This window comes from Hyperolius riggenbachi, chromosome 8, assembly GCF_040937935.1.
Source record: "Hyperolius riggenbachi isolate aHypRig1 chromosome 8, aHypRig1.pri, whole genome shotgun sequence".
Classification (NCBI taxonomy): Eukaryota; Metazoa; Chordata; class Amphibia; order Anura; family Hyperoliidae; genus Hyperolius; species Hyperolius riggenbachi.
This window is the reverse complement of record NC_090653.1, coordinates 284,287,833-284,311,772: the sequence shown is the minus strand read 5'-3', so window position 1 is coordinate 284,311,772 and position 23,940 is coordinate 284,287,833. Positions and strand designations below refer to the sequence as shown.

Genomic DNA, 23,940 nt, shown 5'->3' with positions numbered 1-23,940 from the left:
GGGTTCTGTTTTGCTTTTATGCATTTTTGGTACTTGATATATAATGGGTATTCTGGGAACATCTGGAATAATATATTTGAATTCTTCATCCGTGATCAGTCCCCTGTCCATCCCCTCCCTAAGTATCTCCCTCAACTCTGCCATGTATCTACCAGTGGGATCCCCCCTTAGCAGGGTATATGCATCTTTGTCACCAACAAGTTTGTCCAGTTCAGTTTTATATTGAGATTTATTTAACACCACTACCCCTCCCCCCTTATCTGCTGGTCTTACCACCAAATTCTTTTTTTCTAACATTTCCTTTGCTAATTCCCTGACATGCCCACTCCTTTCTCTGGGATCTGGTTCATATCCTTGATTACCACATTCTTAAAGACTTCTATCGCATTATAGTTTGAGTCTTGTGGGTTGAAAGTGGATTTTGTGCGTAAATTGCTGTGCGTATATTTCCCTGGCCCCCCACTACTAGGATTTCTAATGGGGCGACATGCAAAGTACTTTTTCAAGTGCAATTTCCGTGCAAATTTGTTTATGTCAATATACGTGGTGAATTTGTCCATACCTTTCCTGGGTGCATGTTTCAAACCTTTATCCAATAACTCCATTTCTTTAGAACTTAGAGTTGTGCCACTAATATTAAATACCCCCTTTCCTATCATTGTCTCATCCTTTTTGCCCCTCTTCCCACCCCTTGTGCCTCGTCTTGCTCCCTTTTTCCATAGTGATTTTGGTATGTGGAGTACCCCGCTCCCTCCTGTCTCCATTCCCTCTCCCCGTATCTCGGGGCCATCTCTAAAAAAGGCTCCATTTGTTTCTGTTGTCTTATTGGATCATAGCGATTGAAGGTAGGTATATTATACTGATTATAGGATTCATTTCTATACCCCCTCCCCTGTCCCCTATCTAATACTCTATATGGACTTCTACCCACCCCCCTATTCCCTCCCCACCCCCTATTCCCCCCATTCCAACCACCCCTCCCTTCTCCCCCATACTGGCCATACCCCATTCCCTGCTCCCCATTGGGGCCTGGTATATTTTTGGGGGGTGGTCCCTGTTCACCTCCCCTATCTTCCACTTGTGCCCTCTGGTTTTTTAGTCTATTTTCTTCTGCCTTGGCCTGCATTTCTGCTGCTTTGATTTCCTCTTTTTTCTTTATCTGCCATCTGTATGTTTCTTTCTTTCTTGTAGCATCCGCATCCCGCTGGAACTTTTTTTGTTTTTCTACTCTGATGTCATTCTCATTCTTTTCCAATATTTCACCCAATCTTTTGGATCTACTTTTATACTCCTCGGAGTTATTTATGGGGGTCATTTTCGTTTTAATATCCTCTATTTCTCCTCCCAATCTTTCCAACCTTTTATTTTTTCTTTTAATTAGCAACTTGACAAGACCCTGGCCGCACCTATCAAAGTACTCCTTCCATTCTTTATCATTTTCTTCATTATCCTCCCCATCATTAGCTGCCAAATCCCATCTCAATCTTTTAGGTATGATACCTTCTTTGTCATACTTCGTTAGTGCGGCCAAGTCCCACCAAGTGCCCTGTTCCTTTACCATCACATTCTGTAGTTTCTTAAATTCCTGTTCCATTGTGCCCCCTATCTCCCCACTATCAACAAATATCTAATCGAGATTGACCACCCTGCGAGCTCTTTGCTCAAATGCATCCATTGGTTAGCCTAAAAATCAGATCAACAATAGTTGGATAATGAGCTTGAATTCCTCGTCACCCTGGAGACAATTGCTACCCCCCCCACACACGGAAATTACATACACCTTAGAAAGTCAAGGCCCAGTACATTTGTAATGCCAGATCGCTCCTCTTATAATATAATAATCTGTAAAAAAGAGGTTAGCGCTCCCAGCTATAAATAACAATTACACAGCACCTGTTCGCCTCCTCTTCTCAAAAAAAAGTATACAATAAGAGGTAGCGCTCAAGGTGTCTACGTGTTCAACACAATAGCATGTGAGTACTCAAAAATGGCAATAAAGGTTGACCTAAACACATTAAAACTCTAAATTACAGTCCTTGTGCCATTACACTAAAAGTCCAAGTGCTACAGCCCTAATAGTGCGGGAGTATTGCTATAAAACTGGTTTTCTTCTCCACAGGGATGCAGTATTCAACTTGTGTTTCTGCTTGTCATTAACATGCACAGACCTCCACCAACACCCTTTGTAGTCCACTCACCTCTGACCTAGACCAACCAATGGTCTATATGCGCCTTGGGACCGTTCCCGGGTCGTCTCCCACCTCTCCAGCAAACACCTTCACAGATCAGCCTAGGCTCTTCACCAGTCTTGTCAACCTCATCAAAAAAGAACTACCATAGCATAATACTGCTAAAAACACATTTATTGTAAAAATGCAATTGCACTTACAGATTCCTCATAAAAACATCGCATGGAGTAATTTATAAGACGGGCTCTCCTCCGTTCAGATGGCCAGGCTGGCAGGCTCGTCCGCACGTCTATCCCCAAACACTTCCGCTGCACACACGGATTGAAGAGACGCTGCACGTGTCCTCCTATCGCCGCTAACTGGCTTGCTCTGATCCGCTTCCGCATTGAACTCCGCCCTATCGATTTTGTCACAAGGTGACTCATCAGGGGCCTGGAGTCCAATGCGTAGAGCGGATTGTTTTATGCCTGATACGTATCCCGTGCATGCTCATTTGACCCTCCATAAGCCTGCAAGTCTGCCCCCATCTAGAGTCCATATCCGGAATCACATGCTTCCATACAAAGTCAATAGCTACCACCCTACATCAACACATTGTATAAAACAAACATCATCTCCATCTGTACATAAACTGGCAGGTTCTCCACAACATCATAAATTCATATTTACAGGATATGTGCATAATATTGTTTCCTATATTTCCATAATGTATGGTTATTAAATCATAAACATTACATACCATTTTATTCAGACCCATTACTATTGCTCAAAAACCAGAGAAAACAGCATGACAACATTGCTCTTTGTGTCTCATGCAGTCCAACTTATCACCCCATAATTATATATATGTACCCCATCTCTATCCCCTCCCCCTTTTGTTTAGTATATGAATAAGTACCCTCCCCACTACTAATTTTACAATAAACCCCACCCCATCCCATATTACATACTATAGTCACACTGCATGTGACACTTTAAGAGTACCCCAATTATCTAGCCCTCCCAATCAATCAACGTTCCATGTCCCCCCTTCCATTACCAATATGAATCTCCCTTCTACCACTATAATAATAAGGATTACCGACATATTTAATAGGACTCACTATCACATTTTCTATTGGCACCCCAATTCCTGGCTCAGACATTCTTTTGATGACACCCCAATCCTCCTCCCAGTCCAGGGTGCATGTGCACACATCACACCCCTTAGTCACCCAGGAAGCAGACCAGGTCAATGTCTATGTTTAGGCCATCTGGTCTTAGGGTACCCATACGTTGAATCCACTTGGTTTCCTCCTGTGAAACCCTTTTGGTTTTGTTGCACCCCCTCCAGTTTGGAATGATCTTTTGTAGTCCACAAAAGGACAGCTCCTTGGGGTTACACTCATGATGGCTTCCGAAATGGGCTGACACCCCATGGTTGGGGTAACCCTTAACTATATTGCGAACGTGCTCCCCCATCCTCTCCTTGAGGGTGCGCGTCGTCCTACCAATATATTGCCATCCACATTTACACCAGGCAAGGTACACCACAAATCTGTCATTGCAAGTGATGAATTCCTGAATTTTAAAGCTTTTTCCATTGCTAAAAGACACCACCCGATTGGTTTTTATACCGTTTGATTCCCTACAGGCTTTGCAGCCTCTGCATGGAAAGAAGCCTGCTGTTTGCCATCCCTGCATGCGCGGAACCTTTTTGGGCTCCACACAACTTGGTGCAAGAATTTGTTTCAAATTCTGGGCCTTTCTATATATAAACTTCGGTTGGACCGGAATAATATTCCTAAGCACCAGGTCAGTCCCCAGAATTCCCCAGTGCCGTCTGAATATATTCTGGAGTTGTTTGTATTGGGTATTAAAACCTGTAATAAAGGCTAGTTCATACTCACCCTTGTTTTCCCCTACTCCTTTCTCCTCCAACAACATTTGTCTATCCAAGTTACCTACCCTTTCAATTTCTCCATCTAGGTCTCTCTCTAGATATCCCTTCTCCATAAATCTACTTTTTAAAAGTTCTGCCTGTTTGTGGAAATCCTGTGGGTTTGAGCAGTTTCGTTTCATCCTCAGAAACTGACCCCTTGGTACCCCCTTTATCCAAGCTGGGTGGTGACAACTATCAGTTGACATATACCCATTTCTGTCTGTTTCCTTAAAGAAGCTTCTAGTCCCCATTTTGTTTCCATTTCTCATTATCTCCAAATCTAGAAATTGAATAATATCTTTACTGGTCTGGATTGCATAGTTAGTGTAATGGCACAAGGACTGTAATTTAGAGTTTTAATGTGTTTAGGTCAACCTTTATTGCCATTTTTGAGTACTCACATGCTATTGTGTTGAACACGTAGACACCTTGAGCGCTACCTCTTATTGTATATGCACATTGTATTATACCAGCAGTCAGTACCTTTCACTGCATCTGTGTGACTGCACATTGTATTATACCAGCCGTCAGTATATACCTTTCACTGCATCTCTGTGACTGCACATTGTATTATACCAGTCAGTTTATACCTTTTACTTGAATGGATGACAGACTTGCCCTCCATAACAGATTCTCATTATAGGATTTCAAGTGTATTCATCTCATCATTATACAGCAGTCAGCAGGGCCTCTTTGTATTATACCAGCAGTCAGTGTATATCTTTCACTGCATCTGTGTGACTGCACATTGTATTATACTAACAGTCAGTGTATACCTTTCACTGCATCTGTGTGACTGCACATTGTATTATACCAGCAGTCAGTGTATACCTGTAACGATTGACCATGCAGATCGTGGTCATGACAAGACCCAGACTGGCAGATCCACGACTTCAGCATAGTCAACCCTTAGGTTTAAACAAAACCAGAAGATCACACTGAAATACAAACGTCTGTACAACGGAGTAGAAATGATAAATGTGTTTATTTACAATTATGCAATGTGTACAAACACAGATCACCAAACACATACAATCTATATACAACCTACACGTGGTGCACCACAACTAACTGAACATATCAGTCTATCTATACAGAATATATACAAAGCATACAATGATGCATATCACACACTATATACAGAAGCATATAACCAATTCAGCATACCAGAGAAAAGTAAGACAGGCAGTAATCAAACCAGGCAATCAGAGGGAATGAGAAGTACCAAGACAGAAGGCAAGAGAATAGTCGGACAAGCAAGGAGTGCAAAATACAGGAGTGATGGCCAGAGTCACAACACTGCAGGGAACCAAACAAAATGATCTAGCAATGTGCTGCTAGGAATTCCGGCATTAAGTAGCAGCACATTGATCAGGTGATTTTCAGGAAGTTCCTATAGTTCCATCTGCTGGCGATCCGGGGAACTGCAAAGTTCTCAGCTGCACAGGAGACGCCTGCTGGCTGATCGTGGAAGTCCACAGCACAGTTCATCAGAAAAGCCATCAGCAGGATAACAGAGACACTGATTACAACAATACCTTTCACTGCATCTGTGTGACTGCCTGCACATTGTATTATACCAGCAGTCAGTGCATACCTTTCACTGCATCTGTGACTGCACATTGTATTAGTCAAGTCAGTGCATACCTTTCACTTCATTCCCCCAAATATAAACAAAACAACAGGCAAAGGCAGAGGCAGAGCCAAAGGCAGGCCACCAGGTCTGTTTGAGGTCGTGCTGACGTGATTTTGTGCGGCCCTCAACCAAAGTACAGTGTTCAGAAGGCACGTGCCATCAACTCCCAAGATTGACAGGACATAGTTGACTAATTAACACAGAACACCTCATCTTCCTCAGCTTCCACATGGAACCGTGACATATCTTCCTCCTCCTGCTCTGATTCTGTCACTCCACTTAAAGGGAACCTAAACTGAGAGGGATGTGGATGTTTCCTTTTAACCACTTAAGCCCAACTGGATGAACATTCTCGTCCAGTTGGGCTGCATGCACTCCCGCGAGCCTTGCACACTTCCGCGGGTACTCCCATGCACGCTCCCACCGCCGGTCGTTAGCCCAGTGATCAATGAAAGGGATTATAGATCCCTTTCATTGATCTAAGCCCCCTGCAGAAAAACCGCCAGTGTCTCATCGGACACTGCAGTTTTTTTTAGTTCAAAAAGTTCCCCGTCTTCATTCTTCTTCCTGGGAGCGAGATCGATCACTCCCAGGACTTTTTAACTGTGGCCATCTTGTAGCCAAATAGTAAAACTACACCCACATCCACTTTTTATTAAATAAAAACATTTTTAACTTTTAAAATTAGCTGTTTTTACTCCCTAAAGCCTAATTGGTGGAGGAAAAAACAAGCTATAGACCAATTCATTGTGACGAGTAGTGATAAAGTTATTGGCAAATGAATGGGAGGTGAAAGTTGCTCAGATGCAAAAAATAAACAACCCTTCGGGTTTAAAGTGGATCCAAGGTGAACTTTTACTCATTGCATAATTGTGTTCCTTTCCTTTATAGGGCATTCCTCAAGCCAAATACTTTTTTGTTTTTGTTTTAATACTCTAATTCCCTATAAGCTAAATAAAAAAACGACCACAGGTTTTCAGAGAGCATTGGCAGTAGCAAGGGCTCATGGGAGCTCAGTGTGGGCAGGGGAGGAGGAGGTGTTACTAGCCATTGATTTCAAAGGCAGAGGGGAGGAGGGAGGAGGGGTAATTAGGTTTTTTTTCACAGTTTGAGTGCTGATGGTGCAGATACGCCTGCCCTCTGTGTAATGTTTACAAACAGCATGGCTGCTGTCATTGTATCACAGGAAGAAATAATCATTTTCTATTAAATCTGTTTGTAGCTAGATTTGCTGTGTAAACTATCTAAACTTTAGTTAAGTTATATAGACAAGTTACTTGTTAAAGTTCGTTTTTCATCTCGGAACCGCTTTAAGTGCTTAAACAATACCAGTTGCCTGGTAGTTCTGCTGATCTCTTTGGCCGCAGTAGTGGCTGAATCACACACCTGAAACAAGCATGCAGCTAATCCAGTCGGACATTAATCAGAGCACGTGATCTGCATGCTTGTTCAGGGGCGGTGGCTGAAAGTATTAGAGACACCGGATCAGCATGTGAGTCAGGCAACTGGTATTATTTTAAAAGGAAAATTCCATATCCTTCTCAGTTTAGGTTCCCTTTAACACTCAGCCGGCAGCCACCACTGCTACTACTAGCACCACATCCGCACAGTTTGCAGAAGTTATTTGGTGGGGAATTAACTGATTCACAGCCATTATTGTTATAAGATGAAGGCGCTAAGCATGTTACACCACCTCATATGTCTGAGTTAGGCGTCAGTATGGACGTAAGGTGTGAGGATGATGCAGCAGCAGTACCTGTTGTTGGTGCAGTTTTGGAGGTGTCTGATACAAACAAAGCTGTGGAGGTTGATTATGATGATGATGATACTGCCATGGATGTCACATGGGTTCCCAATAGACAAGATGAACAGGGAGACAGTTCAGAGGGGGAGTCAAAGAGGAGTAGGAGGAAACGAGTTGCTGAAAGAAGCAGGGGGAGCTTGTCATCAGAAACAGCTTGTGGCAGTGTCCGGCGGCATGTATCGCCACCTATGGACAGCCAGCCAGTAGAGATGTCCCAAACGGTTCGCCCGCGAACGGTTCTAGGAGAACTTTAGGTGGTTCGCGTTCGCCGTCGAAGGTAAACTTTTGCGGAAGTTCGATTTGCCCCATAATGCTCCATTGAGCAGAACTTTGACCCTCTACATCACAGTCAGCAGGCACATTATCACCAATCAGACTACACTCACTCTTGGAGCTCCACCCCCCCTTATAAAAGGCAAGGTTCTGCAGTTGTTTTACTCACTCGTCTGCCTCTAGTAATTAGTTAAGGGACAGCTGCTGACAGACTCTGCTAGGGAGAATTTAATTAGGATCTTGTAGGTTTGTTCCTAGCTGATTGTTATTCCTTATATCCCGGAGGGAGAAGGGTCTCATCTTCCAGGGAATTGTAGTATTTTAAAAGCCAGCTTACATTCCGTGGCTAGAATTGAACCCAGGTCACAGTGTGTGGTAGGTAACTCATTTAACCATTATACTACCAACAACACTACATGCTGAAGCCAGCCTAGCATGTACCATTATGATCAATTCAAGAGAAAAATTAGCTTGCTTAATCCACGGAATTGTACTATATCAAAAGCCAGTTTACATACCATGGCTGGGAATTGAACCCGGGCTGGGAATTGAACCCAGGTCTCAGTGTGCAGTAGTTAACTCATTGAACCACTATACCATCAACAATACTACATGCTGAAACTTCTTGGAGCAGACTCACTTCCTCCTTCCAAAAGACACACATACATCCCCATAAAATCATTCAACAGCAACTGCATGCACACTCTTTGTGGTACACAGTCTGTGTGGCACAATTGGTTAGTGCGTTTGGCTGTTAACTGCAAGGTTGGGGGTTCAAGCCCACCCAGGCATGGCCTCACCTTTTGTGTTCAACAGCTGTCCGAAGAAAACCCCAGATAGCCAGGTAGATTCATATCTCTCTCTCTCTCTCTCTCTCTCTCTCTCTCTCTCTCTCTCTCTCTAGTAGGGATGGTCACCGCTTTCCGCGGAATTGTATTTTCCGCAATTTCAGGCGGAAATTAGTCATTCTGTTCAGTTTGGTCGGAACGGAATTGGTTTTTCAATCTGGCGGAATTCCGAAATTGCCTGTGAAATTCTGCCGGTATCCGTTGATGGTTTTAAGCTAAAAAAATTCACTTCAATGGCATCAAGTCCTAGAGAGAGAGAGAGAGAGAGATCATTTTTCTCTTCGGTATATCACAATGGTACATGCGAGGCTGGCTTCAGCATGTAGTGTTGTTGGTGGTATAGTGGTTAAATGAGTTACCTACTGCACACTGAGACCTGGGTTCAATTCCCAACCCAGCCTGGGTTCAATTCCCAGCCATGGTATGTAAGCTGGCATTTGAAATACTACAATTCCGTGGATTAAGCAAGCTAATTTTTCTCTTGGATTGATCATAATGGTACATGCTAGGCTGGCTTCAGCATGCAGTGTTGTTGGTGGTATAGCGGTTAAATGAGTTACCTACCGCACACTGAAAACTGGGTTCAATTCCCAGCCACGGTATGTAAGCTGGCTTTTGATATAGTACAATTCCGTGTATTAAGCAAGCTAATTTTTCTCTTGGATTGATCATAATTGTACATGCTAGGCTGGCTTTAGCACGTAGTGTTGTTGGTGGTATAGTGGTTAAAAGATTTACCTACCGCACACTGAGACCTGAGTTCAAGTCCCAGCCATGGTATGTAAGCTGGCTTTTGAAATACTACAATTCCCTGGAAGATGAGACCCTCCTCCCTCCGGGAGGAGAGTGAGAGGATTCCTGATGTCATAAAGTAGTGTAGGCCTGCAATTTAACATTCAGTGAGATTTCTGACCTTAAAACACTGCTGTATTAAATCCAGATTTTTTTATGGGACTTTTCATGTGTATTTTACTCAACCATGTCTTCCTCCAGGGACCCCATGAAACATCTTTTCTATCATTTTTCCAGTCAGCAAATTTTTTTTAAAATTTTGAAGTTCGCCTCCCCATTGAAGTCTATTGCGGTTCATGAAAGTTCGCACGAACCGAATCTTCCGCGAAAGTTCACGAACGGTGTTCGCGAGCCGAAAATTGGAGGTTTGCGACATCTCTACCAGCCAACATGCCCTTTAAGGTCCCCTGCTGCCGGCACCACTAAAGTGCCATCTTCCCAGGGCTCAGCGGTGTGGAAACATTACTTATACAGCACATTGGGTGAACCTGGTGACCGCTTGCAAGCAGGGAGTATGTGGCTGTGCAGCGGACCTAGTTGTGACACCTCCTTGGCTTGCGGGCAGGCCTGCCGCCTACTCCTCTCCTTCTCCTCTTACTCCTCCTGCTACATCCTCTTCGCTGTCATCGTCTTCCTCCTCCTCAGCTGAGTGTCAGTGCAACTCTACTTGGTGCTGCGATCTCCTCTCCAACTACACACCCCCAGCTCCCCAGGGCCTATGCTGCATGCCATGCTTGACGGTGTCACACCATTTTGGACAAGTCTTGCCTCAAAGCCCAGAGTCACACTGGAGCAGCTCTCCTGGTTGCTCTGAACAAACAGGAGGATCAGTGGCTGACCCCGCACCAAATGGAGATCGTCAACGTGGTTCGTGACAAAGGCAGCAATCTCTTGTCGGCTTTGAGTTTGGGAAAGTTGACACATGTACCCTGCATGGCACATGTGCTGAATCTTATAATCCAAAGATTTGTGTGTAAGTAAGTACCCAGGCTAATGCTGGGCATACACGGGTCAATCCGGTGGCTGATTAGCCGCCAGATTGACCCCTGCCGCGTCCCCGCTCGTTCGCGTGTGCGCGTGGATCAATTACCGCTCATCCCCGCCGGCGCTCCTTATCAGCCGCTCTATTCCCCGCTATTGGCCACCGGCGGGGATCGAGAAGGGAATCTATCCGGCAGATCATCGGACCTGTCGGATTTTATCAATCGAGCCATCAGCGGCTCGATTGATAAGGAGAAGGAGACTCCATGTATGCCCAGCATTATAGGAGGTCCTGAAGCAGTCCAGGAAGGTGTGTAGGCATTTCAGGTGTTCCTACATGGTCATGGTGCACTTGGCCAATATTCAGCGGAGAAGCAACTTGCCGGTTAGGTGCTTGATTTGCAATAGCCTGACTCGGAATTCAACGCTCCTCATGTTTGACCACCTGCTACAACAGGAGAAAGCCGTCATTGAGTATCTGTACAGTTACAGTGAAAGGTCATGCTCTGGGGAGCTGGGCATTTACTGGCTGAAGTACTGGACACTCATGCGTAATGCCTGCAGGCTCATGCATCCATTTGAGGAGGTGACAAACCTGGTGATTCACAGTAAAGGTGCCATCAGCGATCTCATATGTTTTGTTCCTGGAGCGTGCCATGCGTAGAGTGGTGCATCAAGCTGTAGAGGAGTGTGAACAGGAAGAGGAGGAAGAGTTGTTGGAAACATCATCTGCGGCAGCATCATCAACAACACCTGCGGTATCACAGAGGAGGGGGGAGGAAGAGGAGGAGACGTCTGGGGAAGAGGAGTCAGAGGAGGAAGATGGCTTTGAGGAGGAGGTGGAAGAACAACCGCAGCAGGCATCGCAGGGGGCTTGTGCTGCTCACCTTTCCCGTGGTATTGTTTGTGGCTTGGGGAGGAGAAGAACTTACCTGACATCACTGAGGAAAAGCAAGAGGAGATGGACAGTAGGTCAGCATTTGACTTTGTGCAGATGGCATCTTTCATGCCGTCCAGCCTGTTGAGGGACCCCCGTATAAAAAAACTCAAGGGGAATGACCTGTACTGGGTGGCAACACTACTACACCCTTGGTATAAGCACAAAGTGGTGGAAATGTTACCAAATTAGCAGAAGGCAGAAAGGATGCAGCACTTGCACAACAAGCTGGCATGTATGCTTTACATTGTGTTTAAGGGTGATGTCACAGCACAACCAAATAAAGGTGCCACTGCCAGTAATCTTCCTCCTCCTCCCATATCCACACAGGCAAGGACAGGACACTCGAGCGATCTCATGGTGATGTCGGACATGTAGACATTCTTTAGTCCAATGTCTCGCCTTAGCCCTTCCGGATCCACCCTCCACCAACGCCTCGACCGGCAGGTAGCCGACTACCTGGCCTTAAGTGTGGATATAGACATTCTGAGCAGCGATTAACCCCTGGACTACTGGGTGTGCAGGCTTGACCTGCGGCCAGAGCTGTCACAATTTGCCATCCAACTTCTGTCTTGCCCTGCCTCAAGCGTCCTGTCAGAAAGGACGTTCAGCGCAGCTGGAGACATTGTCACTGAGAAGAGAAGTCGCCTAGGTCAAAAAAGTGTTTAGTACCTAACCTTTATCAAAATGAATGAGGCATGGATCAGTCCCCACACACATCATCTCTGCCTGCACGCCATGTGACTGCCTGCCCAAAGACTAAGTCAGTCCCCACACACAGTATCTCTGCCTGCAGGCCACTTGACTGCCTTCTCCGCCACCACCAACAGGGTCCAGAACTCCAGGTGGATTCCTGAATTTTTAAGGCCGCTAACAACAAGAATAATCTTTCTGGTGCACGTACATGCCTAATTTTTCTGGCTGCACTGCTGCTGCAGCAACAAAACAAAAGGCATGTACATGTGTCAATTCCCCTTCGTGATCGTTACCTTGCCGTGGTGAAGGGGCTTTTGCTTATCCCAATAAAGCAAGGGTCTATATGAGAGTGTTGGGGGGCACACCGTTTCACGAACTGAAAATTGGAGGTTTGAGCCATCTCTAACCTTGACCCAACCCTGTGTGGCAGAGATGACACCACTTGCCTTTCAACATCACAGCTGGCGAGCTAACTGTTCCGCCAAGCCAGCTGTCAGACGCCGGGCAAGGGGGTAACTGGCAGACATTGGCTTCTTCCGCTCAAAGATTTCCTTAACGTACACCTTGCTGCTGTGGGAAGAGGAGCAGGAACCGCTCAAGGTGAGAGGTGGAGTGGAGAAAGGTGGCTGTGAAGGTGCAAGGGATAAAGTGGCTGAAGATGCTGCACCTGAAGGAGGAAGAGGAGGCAGAGGGTGGCTTTGCGTTTGTGTGCTGCTTTTCCTCAGGTGGTCATTCCATTGCCGTTTGTGCTTTTTCATCATGTGCCTTCGTAAGGCAGTTGTCTCTACGTGGGTCTTGGTCTGTCCACGACTCAATTTTTGGTGGCAGAGAGTACAGATGGCATTGCTCCCATCTGAGGCAGAGAACAAGAAAAATTCCACATCGCTGAGCCCTGGGATGATGGCACTTTGGTGGTGGCGGCAGCAGCTGACCTTGAAGAGCATGTTGACTGGCTGTCCATAGGTGGCGATACATGCCGCCGGACACTGCCACAAGCTGTTTCTGACATTGAGCTCCCCCTGCTTCTTTCAGCAACTCATCTCCTCCTACTCCTCTCTGACCCCCCCTCTGAACTGTCCCCCTGTTCATCTTGTCTATTGGGAACCCACGTGACATCCATGGCAATATCATCATCATCATGCTAGTGCTAGTAGTAGCAGTGGTGACTGCCAGCTGAGAGTTAAGTGGGTGCCAGAATCAGAGCAGAAGGAGGAAGATATGTCACGGTTCCGTGCGGAAGCTGAGGAAGATGAGGTGTTCTGTGTTAAATAGTCAACTATATCCTGACAATCTTGGGAGTTGATGGCACGTGCCTTCTGAACTCTGTACTTTGGTCGAGGCCGCACGATATCATGACAGCGCGCCCTCGAACAGAGCTGCCGGGTGGCCTGCCTCCAGCTCTGCCTTTGCCTGTTGTTTTGTCCATATTGGGGGGATGAAGTGAAAGGTATTCACTGACTTGACTAATACAATGTACTGTCACAGAGATGCAGTAAAAGGTACTGACTGCTGGTATAATACAACGTGCAGGAAGACAGATGCAGTGAAAGGTACTGACTGATGCTATAATACAATGTGAAGTCACACAGGTGCAGTGAAAGATATATAGTGACTGGTGGTATAATACAATGTGAAGTCACACAGGTGCAGTGAAAAGGTATGCAGTGACTGCTGGTGGTATAATACAATGTGCAGTCACACAGTTGCAGTGAAAAGGTATGCACTGTATGCTGTTATAATACAATTTGCAGTCACACAGGTGCAGTGAAAAGGTATGCAGTGACTGCTGGTGGTATAATACAATGTGCAGTCACACAGGTGCAGTAAAAAGGTATGCAATGACTGCTGCTATAATACAATGTGCAGTCACACAGGTGCAGTAAAAGGTATGCAGTGACTGGTGGTATAATACAATGTGCAGTCACACAGGTGCCGTGAAAATGTATGCAGTGACTGCTGCTATAGTACAATGTGCAGTCACACAGGTGCAGTGAAAAGGTATGCAGTGACTACTGCTATAATACAATGTGCAGTCACACAGGTGCAGTGAAAGTATGCACTGACTGCTGCTATAATACAATGTGCCATCACACTGGTGCAGTGAAAAGGTATGCACTAACTGCTGCTATAATACAATGTGAAGTCACACAGGTGCAGTTAAAAGTTTGCACTGACTGCTGCTATAATACAATGTGCAGTCACACAGGTGCAGTGAAAAGGTATGCAGTGACTGCTGCTATAATACAATGTGCAGTCACACAGGTGCAGTGAAAAGGTATGCAGTGACTGCTGCTATAATACAAAGTGCAGTCACACAGGTGAAGTGAAAATGTATGCAGAGACTGCTGCTATAATACAATGTGCAGTCACACAGGTGCAGTGAAAAGGTATGCAGTGACTGCTGCTATAATACAATGTGCAGTCACACAGGTGCAGTGAAAAGGTATGCAGTGACTGCTGCTATAATACAATGTGCAGTCACACAGGTGCAGTGAAAAGGTATGCAGTGACTGCTGCTATAATACAAAGTGCAGTCACACAGGTGAAGTGAAAATGTATGCAGAGACTGCTGCTATAATACAATGTGCAGTCACACAGGTGCAGTGAAAAGGAATGCAGTGACTGCTGCTATAATACAATGTGCAGTCACACAGGTGCAGTGAAAGTATGCACTGACTGCTGCTATAATACAATGTGCCATCACACTGGTACAGTGAAAAGGTATGCACTGACTGCTGCTATAATACAATGTGCAGTCACACAGGTGCAGTAAAAGGTATGCAGTGACTGGTGGTATAATACAATGTGCAGTCACACAGGTGCAGTGAAAATGTATGCAGTGACTGCTGCTATAGTACAATGTGCAGTCACACAGGTGCAGTGAAAAGGTATGCAGAGACTGCTGCTTTAATACAAAGTGCAGTCACACAGGTGCAGTGAAAAGGTATGCAGTGACTGCTGCTATAGTACAATGTGCAGTCACACAGGTGCAGTGAAAAGGTATGCACTGACTGCTGCTATAATACAATGTGCCATCACACTGGTGCAGTGAAAAGGTATGCACTAACTGCTGCTATAATACAATGTGATGTCACACAGGTGCAGTGAAAGGTTTGCACTGACTGCTGCTATAATACAATGTGCAGTCACACAGGTGCAGTGAAAAGGTATGCAGTGACTGCTGCTATAATACAATGTGCGGTCACACAGGTGCAATGAAAAGGTATGCAGTGACTGCTGCTATAATACAAAGTGCAGTCAGACAGGTGAAGTGAAAATGTATGCAGAGACTGCTGCTATAATACAATGTGCAGTCACACAGGTGCAGTGAAAAGGTATGCAGTGACTGCTGCTATAATACAATGTGCAGTCACACAGGTGCAGTGAAAAGGTATGCAGTACTGCTGCTATAATTCAATGTGCAGTTACACAGGTGTAGTGAAAAGGTATGCTGTGACTGCTGGTGGTATGATACAATGTCCAGTCACACAGGTGCAGTGAAAAGGTATGCACTGAATGTGCTGGGCCTGGCACAGTGTAGCAATTAGCAAGAGCCAGCTGCGACAGACAATGCTGTATATGCAGTGTCAGTGGGCCACACACAAAAAAAACACATCACAAGAACATTAGCTCTCAAAAAAGCTGTTTTGGTGGTGTTTTTCAGCAACAAATATCAGTAAGGAGTAAGCTAACAAGACCTAACTAAGCTTTCCCTATCTCTCCAGCAACCTCTCTCCCTTCTCTCACTAATAGCAGCAGCAGGCAGAGTGAGAAAGTGGCCGACACTGCTGCAGGGCTCCAGGAGGGAGTGCAGCCTGATTGGCTGCCATGTGTCTGCTGACTGTGATGTAGAGGGTTAAAATTTAGCCCAATGATGTGGTATAGAGGGCGTGTCAAACTCGCTAAAAGTTTGCGTTTTGCCGCAAACACGAATCTGCAATATTCGCGCAAACACGTTCTCTGGCCGTTCGGGCCATCTCTAAACATGACTACTTCATCATACTACTATTTTGGGACTAGACAAGCTAAATAATAAAACAATATGGGGCAGAGCTGGCTGCTACCTAATGCTACTATCGAGAGGGCAGGTATGACTACTTAGTTGTACTATCCCGGGGAAGATATGGCTATTTAAAGTGAACCCAAGGAGAACCTTGGGTAAAAAAAATCAGATATATGACTAAGAAGGGTGAAGCCTCTGGATCCCCAGATGCTTCCCACACTTTCCTCCCAACCACGGGAGCTGTCTGGGATGCTCCTGAAGAGCCACGCTCATGCATGAAGAGGAGTGTGGTCACACATTGCTACCTCATTCTACTATTTTGGGGCACACCTACTTCTATTTAAGGGTACACAATGCTACTATCTATGCACATATATGGCTTCCTAAAAATTGGGGGTTCACATAACTACCTAATACTGATGTCTAGGGGCGCATACCTTGTTAATGCTCTTATATGGTTGCATGCTGCTCCTGGCTACATTGTTCTTGTATTTGTAGACCGGTGACTGCTTTGTTTTTATATCTTGATGTACATGCCTACTTACATTAGTGTCTAGGGGGAACCTGGCGACTAGGGGTGCTCAATCAGATTCCACAGAAGTTCAATTTCTGCATTTCCAATTGGAGCTCTTTGGAAATACCGCATTACCACAACTCGTTAAATTTAGCCCAATCACAGAGCTTGGAACGAAGCATTCGACCAATCTGAGAATTCAGAGTCAACTCCGAAGTATTTGGCCAATAAGAGAACGCAAACAAATTACCAAAAAAAAAGACTCTTCGGAAATTGGAAAATGGAAATTCGCTGAATCAGCATTGATTGGAATGTGAATTTCCTCAGAATCGGAAATAAGGATTTGGGACCATCCCTACTGGCTACTGGGGTATTGTATCGGAGGTGAACATGGCTAGTTAACTTCTGTATCTGAATCAGTGCTGGTCGTAATGAAAAAAAGCTACGCTTACGGATCATTACGCGTAATTTTACGCTATTACGCATTACAAAATTACGCTTACGGCATAGACATTCAATTTCGGTACATGTCTGTAATTACGCATTGCCCTTACGCAATTACGCGTAAGAATACCGTAATTCAGGTTGTTACGTTATAGGCTTACGCGTAAAATCCTACTAGCAATTAATGCGTATGGTCATGCTGCCAAGCGGAAAAGTTGACGCATGGATCAATGTTAGGTAGCCGCCGACTTTAAGGGTTAATAGCAAAGCCCCCTTAAGTGCTAAGAGCCTCAAATTTGGAGAATATATTAAGGAGATCAGAAGGAATAAGAGGAAATTTTTTTTTTCAAAAATACCTTATAGTTTTTGAGAAAATCGATGTTAAAGTTTCAAAGGAAAAATATATACATTTAAAAACCCGCCGACTTTAACGGTTAATAGCAAAGCCTGCTTAAAATTTAGGAACACCAAATTCACAGGGTATATTAAGGGGATCAGTGGGAATAAGAGGAAAACATTTTTTTTCAAAAAGACCTTATAGTTTTTGAGAAAATCGATTTTTAAGTTTCAAGGGCAAAAATGTCTTTTAAATGCGGAAAATGTCAGGTTTTTTTGCACAGGTAACAATAGTGTTTTATTTTCATAGATTCCCCCAAGTGGGAAGAGTTTTACTTACTTCGTTCTGAGTGTGGGAAATATTAAAAAAAAACGACGTGGGGTCCCCCCTCCCAGACCTCTTTAACCCCTTGTCCCCCATGCAGACTGGGATAGCCAGAATGCGGAGCACCGGCCGCGTGGGGCTCCGCACCCTGACTATACCAGCCCGCATGGTCCATGGATTGGGGGGTCTCGGAAGGGGAGGGGCAGCCAAGCTTTCCCCTCCCCCTCCGAGCCCTTGTCCAATCCAAGGACAAGGGGCTCTTCTCCACCTCCGATGGGCGGTGGAGGTGGAGGCCGCGATTTCCTGGGGGGGGGGTTCATGGTGGCATCTGGGAGTCCCCTTTAAAAAGGGGTCCCCCAGATGCCCACCCCCCCTCCCAGGAGAAATGAGTATAGAGGTACTTGTACCCCTTACCCATTTCCTTTAAGAGTTAAAAGTAAATAAACACACAAACACATAGAAAAAGTATTTTAAGTGAACAAAAAACATAACCACGAAAAAAGTCCTTTAATATTCTTAATTAACCATTAATACTTACCTGTCCCTTTAAAAGCCAGTTCCCACGCAATATCCTCGGAAATATACTAATCAGTTACAATGTAACAAAGTTATTACAATGTAACAACTTTGTTACTTTGTAACACCACCGCACCCGACGTCAATCGCCCCTCACCCGCCGGCCGCCGCATACACGCTAAGTCCCCGCCGGCTCCCGCCGTCCACTCCGCCCACACCTGTCACCCATATACATGCTGGCACCCATGGGTGCCAGCATGTATATAGGTGACATGTGGGAGAGGCGGGGAGGGCAGCGGAGCCGGCGGGGACTTAGCGTCCCTTCACCCGACAGAGCTCTGAGCTATATAGTTCAGAGCTCTCGAAAGCATCTTTGTATTTGGGCTCCAAGGAGCCCCATTGGTCCTTAGCAGACCAATGGGGTTCCTTCTGATTTGAAGGAACCCCATTGGTCTGCTAAGGACCAATGGGGCTCCTTGGAGCCCAAATACAAAGATGCTTTCGAGAGCTCTGAGCTATATAGCTCAGAGCTCTGTCGGGTGAAGGGACGCTAAGTCCCCGCCGGCTCCGCTGCCCTCCCCGCCTCTCCCACATGTCACCTATATACATGCTGGCACCCATGGGTGCCAGCATGTATATGGGTGACAGGTGTGGGCGGAGTGGACGGTGGGAGCCGGCGGGGACTTAGCGTGTATGCGGCGGCCGGCGGGTGAGCGGCGAGTGACGTCGGGTGCGGTGGTGTTACAAAGTAACAAAGTTGTTACATTGTAATAACTTTGTTACATTGTAACTGATTAGTATATTTCCGAGGATATTGCGTGGGAACTGGCTTTTAAAGGGACAGGTAAGTATTAATGGTTAATTAAGAATATTAAAGGACTTTTTTCGTGGTTATGTTTTTTGTTCAATTAAAATACTTTTTCTATGTGTTTGTGTGTTTATTTACTTTTAACTCTTAAAGGAAATGGGTAAGGGGTACAAGTACCTCTATACTCATTTCTCCTGGGAGGGGGGGTGGGCATCTGGGGGACCCCTTTTAAAGGGGACTCCCAGATGCCACCATGAACCCCCCCAGGAAATTGCGGCCTCCACCTCCACCGCCCATCGGAGGTGGAGAAGAGCCCCTTGTCCTTGGATTGGACAAGGGCTCGGAGGGGGAGGGGAAAGCTTGGCTGCCCCTCCCCTTCCGAGACCCCCCAATCCATGGACCATGCGGGCTGGTATAGTCAGGGTGCGGAGCCCCACGCGGCCGGTGCTCCGCATTCTGGCTATCCCAGTCTGCATGGGGGACAAGGGGTTAAAGAGGTCTGGGAGGGGGGACCCCACGTCGTTTTTTTAATATTTCCCACACTCAGAACGAAGTAAGTAAAACTCTTCCCACTTGGGGGAATCTATGAAAATAAAACACTATTGTTACCTGTGCAAAAAAACCTGACATTTTCCGCATTTAAAAGACATTTTTGCCCTTGAAACTTAAAAATCGATTTTCTCAAAAACTATAAGGTCTTTTTGAAAAAAAATGTTTTCCTCTTATTCCCACTGATCCCCTTAATATACCCTGTGAATTTGGTGTTGCTAAATTTTAAGCAGGCTTTGCTATTAACCGTTAAATTCGGCGGGTTTTTAAATGTATATATTTTTCCTTTGAAACTTTAACATCGATTTTCTCAAAAACTATAAGGTCTTTTTGAAAAAAAAATGTTCCTCGTATTCCTTCTGATCTCCTTAATATATTCTCCAAATTTGAGGCTCTTAGCACTTAAGGGGGCTTTGCTATTAACCCTTAAAGTCGGCGGCTTTTTTATATTATACGGGAGCGTAATATTATGCAATTACGGCAGACTGTGTAATTTCAATGGGAGTTTACTGTCTTACGCGTAATTTGTTACGCGTAAAAACGTAACCCACGGTCTACGCGTAATTAATTACGCATAATACCGTAACCTTACACGTAACGCTTACGGTGCATTTGTAGTGAATTACGATGCGTAATTACGCTAATGCGTAATTTCGGCCCAGCACTGATCTGAATGCACATGTCTACTCAGTTTGTATACTTGTTTGAGGAATACAGCATGTGGGTGGGCTTTCAACCTTGGTGTTTTCCTCTCCTCTGCTGGGTGTTGTCTCCCCGCCCACAATTACTTCTTCCTCTTTTTAAATCTGACTTTGAGAAGCTGTGAAATTAGCTATGACTAAGGGCCTCGGTCCGAAACATGTCAGCTAGGAAGTTTGACTGTATCAAGCATATGTCCTAGATAAAGAACTTTTGTGAAGACATCGTAGCGAATCTTCCTTCTACTCTACTCAGCTCATTGTTGTGTGTTGTAGGTGAAAGAGGAAGACCTACCCAGAGGGCAAATGGAGAAGTTTGCGTATTTGGTGTTTGATTCCTACATTGAGATGCAAGTGCTTCTGACGAGACAACGAGGAAACTGCACCTACCACAGTAACAAAAATATTAAAGCAAATGTCTATGAAACACTCTAATGCCTGGTACACACCATAAAATATTTTCTGTTAAGCCCCGTCTACACTATTAGCCGCCGGATCGCCTCTTCCGCGTGCCCGCCGCGTCCCCGCTCGCCGCGCGTGCGCTGCATTCAATTCCCCGCTCGTGCCCGCTCGTCCCCGCCGGCGCCACTTATCTTCCGCTCGATTCCCTGCCATTGTCCCCTCGCGGGGAGCGAGCAGGGAATCGGCGGTGCGGAGATCCGTCCTGTCGGATCTTATCAATCGAGCCGCATCAGCGGCTCGATTGATGAGGAGCATCACGGCCGCATCTACTCGTGTAGATGCGGCTTTAGATTTTCTGTAATTAGATTATTTTCTGTAAAGTACTGGTAGAGACTGGTCATTATCTCTGGTGCATTGTCTTCTGGTTATCTCCTGCTGAGTAGAACAATGCCTAATTGCTAGGCAGATAGATGGTTAGATAGATCTGGCAGGTAAATCTTACAGAAAATCGTACAGAAAATTGTATATTGTGTACTAGGCATTATGCTGAATACACACGGTGCATTCCCGCACTCGATTTCCCGCTCAATTCCCGTCGATTCGTTTATTTCCAACATGTCCGATTTGAATTTCGATGGATCGTTAGGTTGATTCGCATGCAAAGTATGCCAAATCGACCTAACGATCCATCGAAATTCAAATCGGACATGTTGGAAATAAATGAATCGACGGGAATCGAGCGGGAAATCGAGTGCGGGAACGCACCGTGTGTATTCAGCATTAGGCTTGTTCACACTATGATCGTTTTCATTATTTATTCACTGGCGATTTTAAAAATGGCCTTAAAAGCACTAGTGCAATGTCGCTCTATGTGAGCGTTCTCACATAAGCAATGAACTTTCTTTCCAATGGCAAATGTGCTACCTGTACCATTTCCTGACTAACTTCAGGAAGTGTCAAAATTAATCGCTCAGCAAAAGTGTTTTTCTAAGCACAAATCACAGGGAAAAGCATTTTAAAAAACGTTCAATAAATCGTCCGGAGCTTACGATAGCACTGGCGATTTATAATGTGGAAAAGGCCTAACTCTTTCTCTAGAAATAGCACAACTTTTTGAAATCAGCATCATATTTATAAAGTGACAATGGGGACACCTTTGCTTTAAAGGAATACTGTAGGGGGGTCAGGGGAAAATTAGTTGAAGTTACCCGGGGCTTCTAATGGTCCCCCGCAGGCTTCCTGTGCCCGCGCTGCCACTCCCCAATGCTCTGGCCCCGCCTCTGGTTCACTTCTGGAATTTCAGACTTTAAAGTCAGAAAACCACTACGCCTGCGTTGCCGTGTCCTCGATCCCGCTGATGTCACCAGGAGCATACTGCACAGTCGCAGTATGGTCTTTGCCTGCGCCGTGTGCTCCTGGTGACATCAGGGGAAGCGAGGACACGGCAACGCAGGCGCAGTGCATTTCCGACATTAAAGTCTGAAATTCCAGAAGTGAACCGGAGGCGGGGCCGGAGCATCGGTGAGTAGCTACACGGGCACAGGATGTCTGCGGGGGACCATTAGAAGCCCCGGGTAACTTCAACTCATTTTCCCCCGACCCCCCCTACAGTGTCCCTTTAAATCAATTGCAATTTTTGCACAAACGAGAAAATGCACATAATTCTTTGCAATGAAGATGCATGCGTTTGTTCGGAACTGCACTATTTTTCGATTGATTTGATTTGTTTGTCTCTTATTTACCTGTTCCCACTGATCCCCACTTTTATTAGGCTTTCACCTGTTTCCACTGATCCCCACTTTTATTAGGCTTTCACCTGTTTCCACTGATTACCACTTTTATTAAGCTTTTACCTGTTCCCACTGATCCCCACTTTTATTAGGCTTTCACCTGTTTCCACTGATCCGCACTTTTATTAGGCTTTCACCTGTTTCCACTGATCCCCACTTTTATTAGGCTTTCACCTGTTTCCACTGATCCCCACTTTTATTAGGCTTTCACCTGTTTCCACTGATCCCCACTTTTATTAAGCTTTCACCTGTTTCCACTGATCCCCACTTTTATTAGGCTTTCACCTGTTTCCACTGATCCCCACTTTTATTAGGCTTTCACCTGTTTCCACTGATCCCCACTTTTATTAAGCTTTCACCTGTTTCCACTGATCCCTACTTTTATTAAGCTTTCACCTGTTTCCACTGATCCCCACTTTTATTAGGCTTTTACCTGTTTCCACTGATCCCTACTTTTATTAAGCTTTCACCTGTTTCCACTGATCCCTACTTTTATTAAGCTTTCACCTGTTTCCACTGATCCCCACTTTTATTAGGCTTTCACCTGTTTCCACTGATCCCCACTTTTATTAAGCTTTCACCTGTTTCCAATGATCCCCACTTTTATTAGGCTTTCACCTGTTTCCACTGATCCCCACTTTTATTAAGCTTTCACCTGTTTCCACTGATCCCTACTTTTATTAAGCTTTCACCTGTTTCCACTGATCCCCACTTTTATTAGGCTTTTACCTGTTTCCACTGATCCCTACTTTTATTAAGCTTTCACCTGTTTCCACTGATCCCTACTTTTATTAAGCTTTCACCTGTTTCCACTGATCCCCACTTTTATTAGGCTTTCACCTGTTTCCACTGATCCCCACTTTTATTAAGCTTTCACCTGTTTCCAATGATCCCCACTTTTATTAGGCTTTCACCTGTTTCCACTGATCCCCACTTTTATTAGGCTTTCACCTGTTTCCACTGATCCCCACTTTTATTAGGCTTTCACCTGTTTCCACTGATCCCCACTTTTATTAGGCTTTCACCTGTTTCCACTGATCCCCACTTTTATTAGGCTTTCACCTGTTTCCACTGATCCCCACTTTTATTAGGCTTTCACCTGTTTCCACTGATCCCCACTTTTATTAAGCTTTTACCTGTTTCCACTGATCCCTACTTTTTTTAAGCTTTCACCTGTTTCCACTGATCCCCACTTTTATTAGGCTTGTACCCGTTTCCACTGATCCCTACTTTTATTAAGCTTTCACCTGTTTCCACTGATCCCTACTTTTATTAAGCTTTCACCTGTTTCCACTGATCCCCACTTTTATTAGGCTTTCACCTGTTTCCACTGATCCCCACTTTTATTAGGCTTTCACCTGTTTCCACTGATCCCCACTTTTATTAGGCTTTCACCTGTTTCCACTGATCCCCACTTTTATTAAGCTTTCACCTGTTTCCACTGATCCCCACTTTTATTAGGCTTTCACCTGTTTCCA

General features: G+C 45.1%; 1 protein-coding gene across 3 annotated transcripts in view; it reads left to right on the top strand.

Moving 5' to 3' along the window:
* Window positions 1-23,940, top strand: part of LOC137528588 (uncharacterized) — a 284,000-nt gene that overhangs the window by 117,324 nt on the left and 142,736 nt on the right. For all 3 annotated transcript variants that reach the window (XM_068249936.1, XM_068249935.1, XM_068249934.1), the window contains one exon: window positions 20,547-20,664. In XM_068249936.1, coding sequence (XP_068106037.1) covers window positions 20,577-20,664 — 88 coding nt within the window. In that variant the 5' untranslated portion in view covers window positions 20,547-20,576. The remainder of the gene's footprint in view (window positions 1-20,546; window positions 20,665-23,940) is intronic.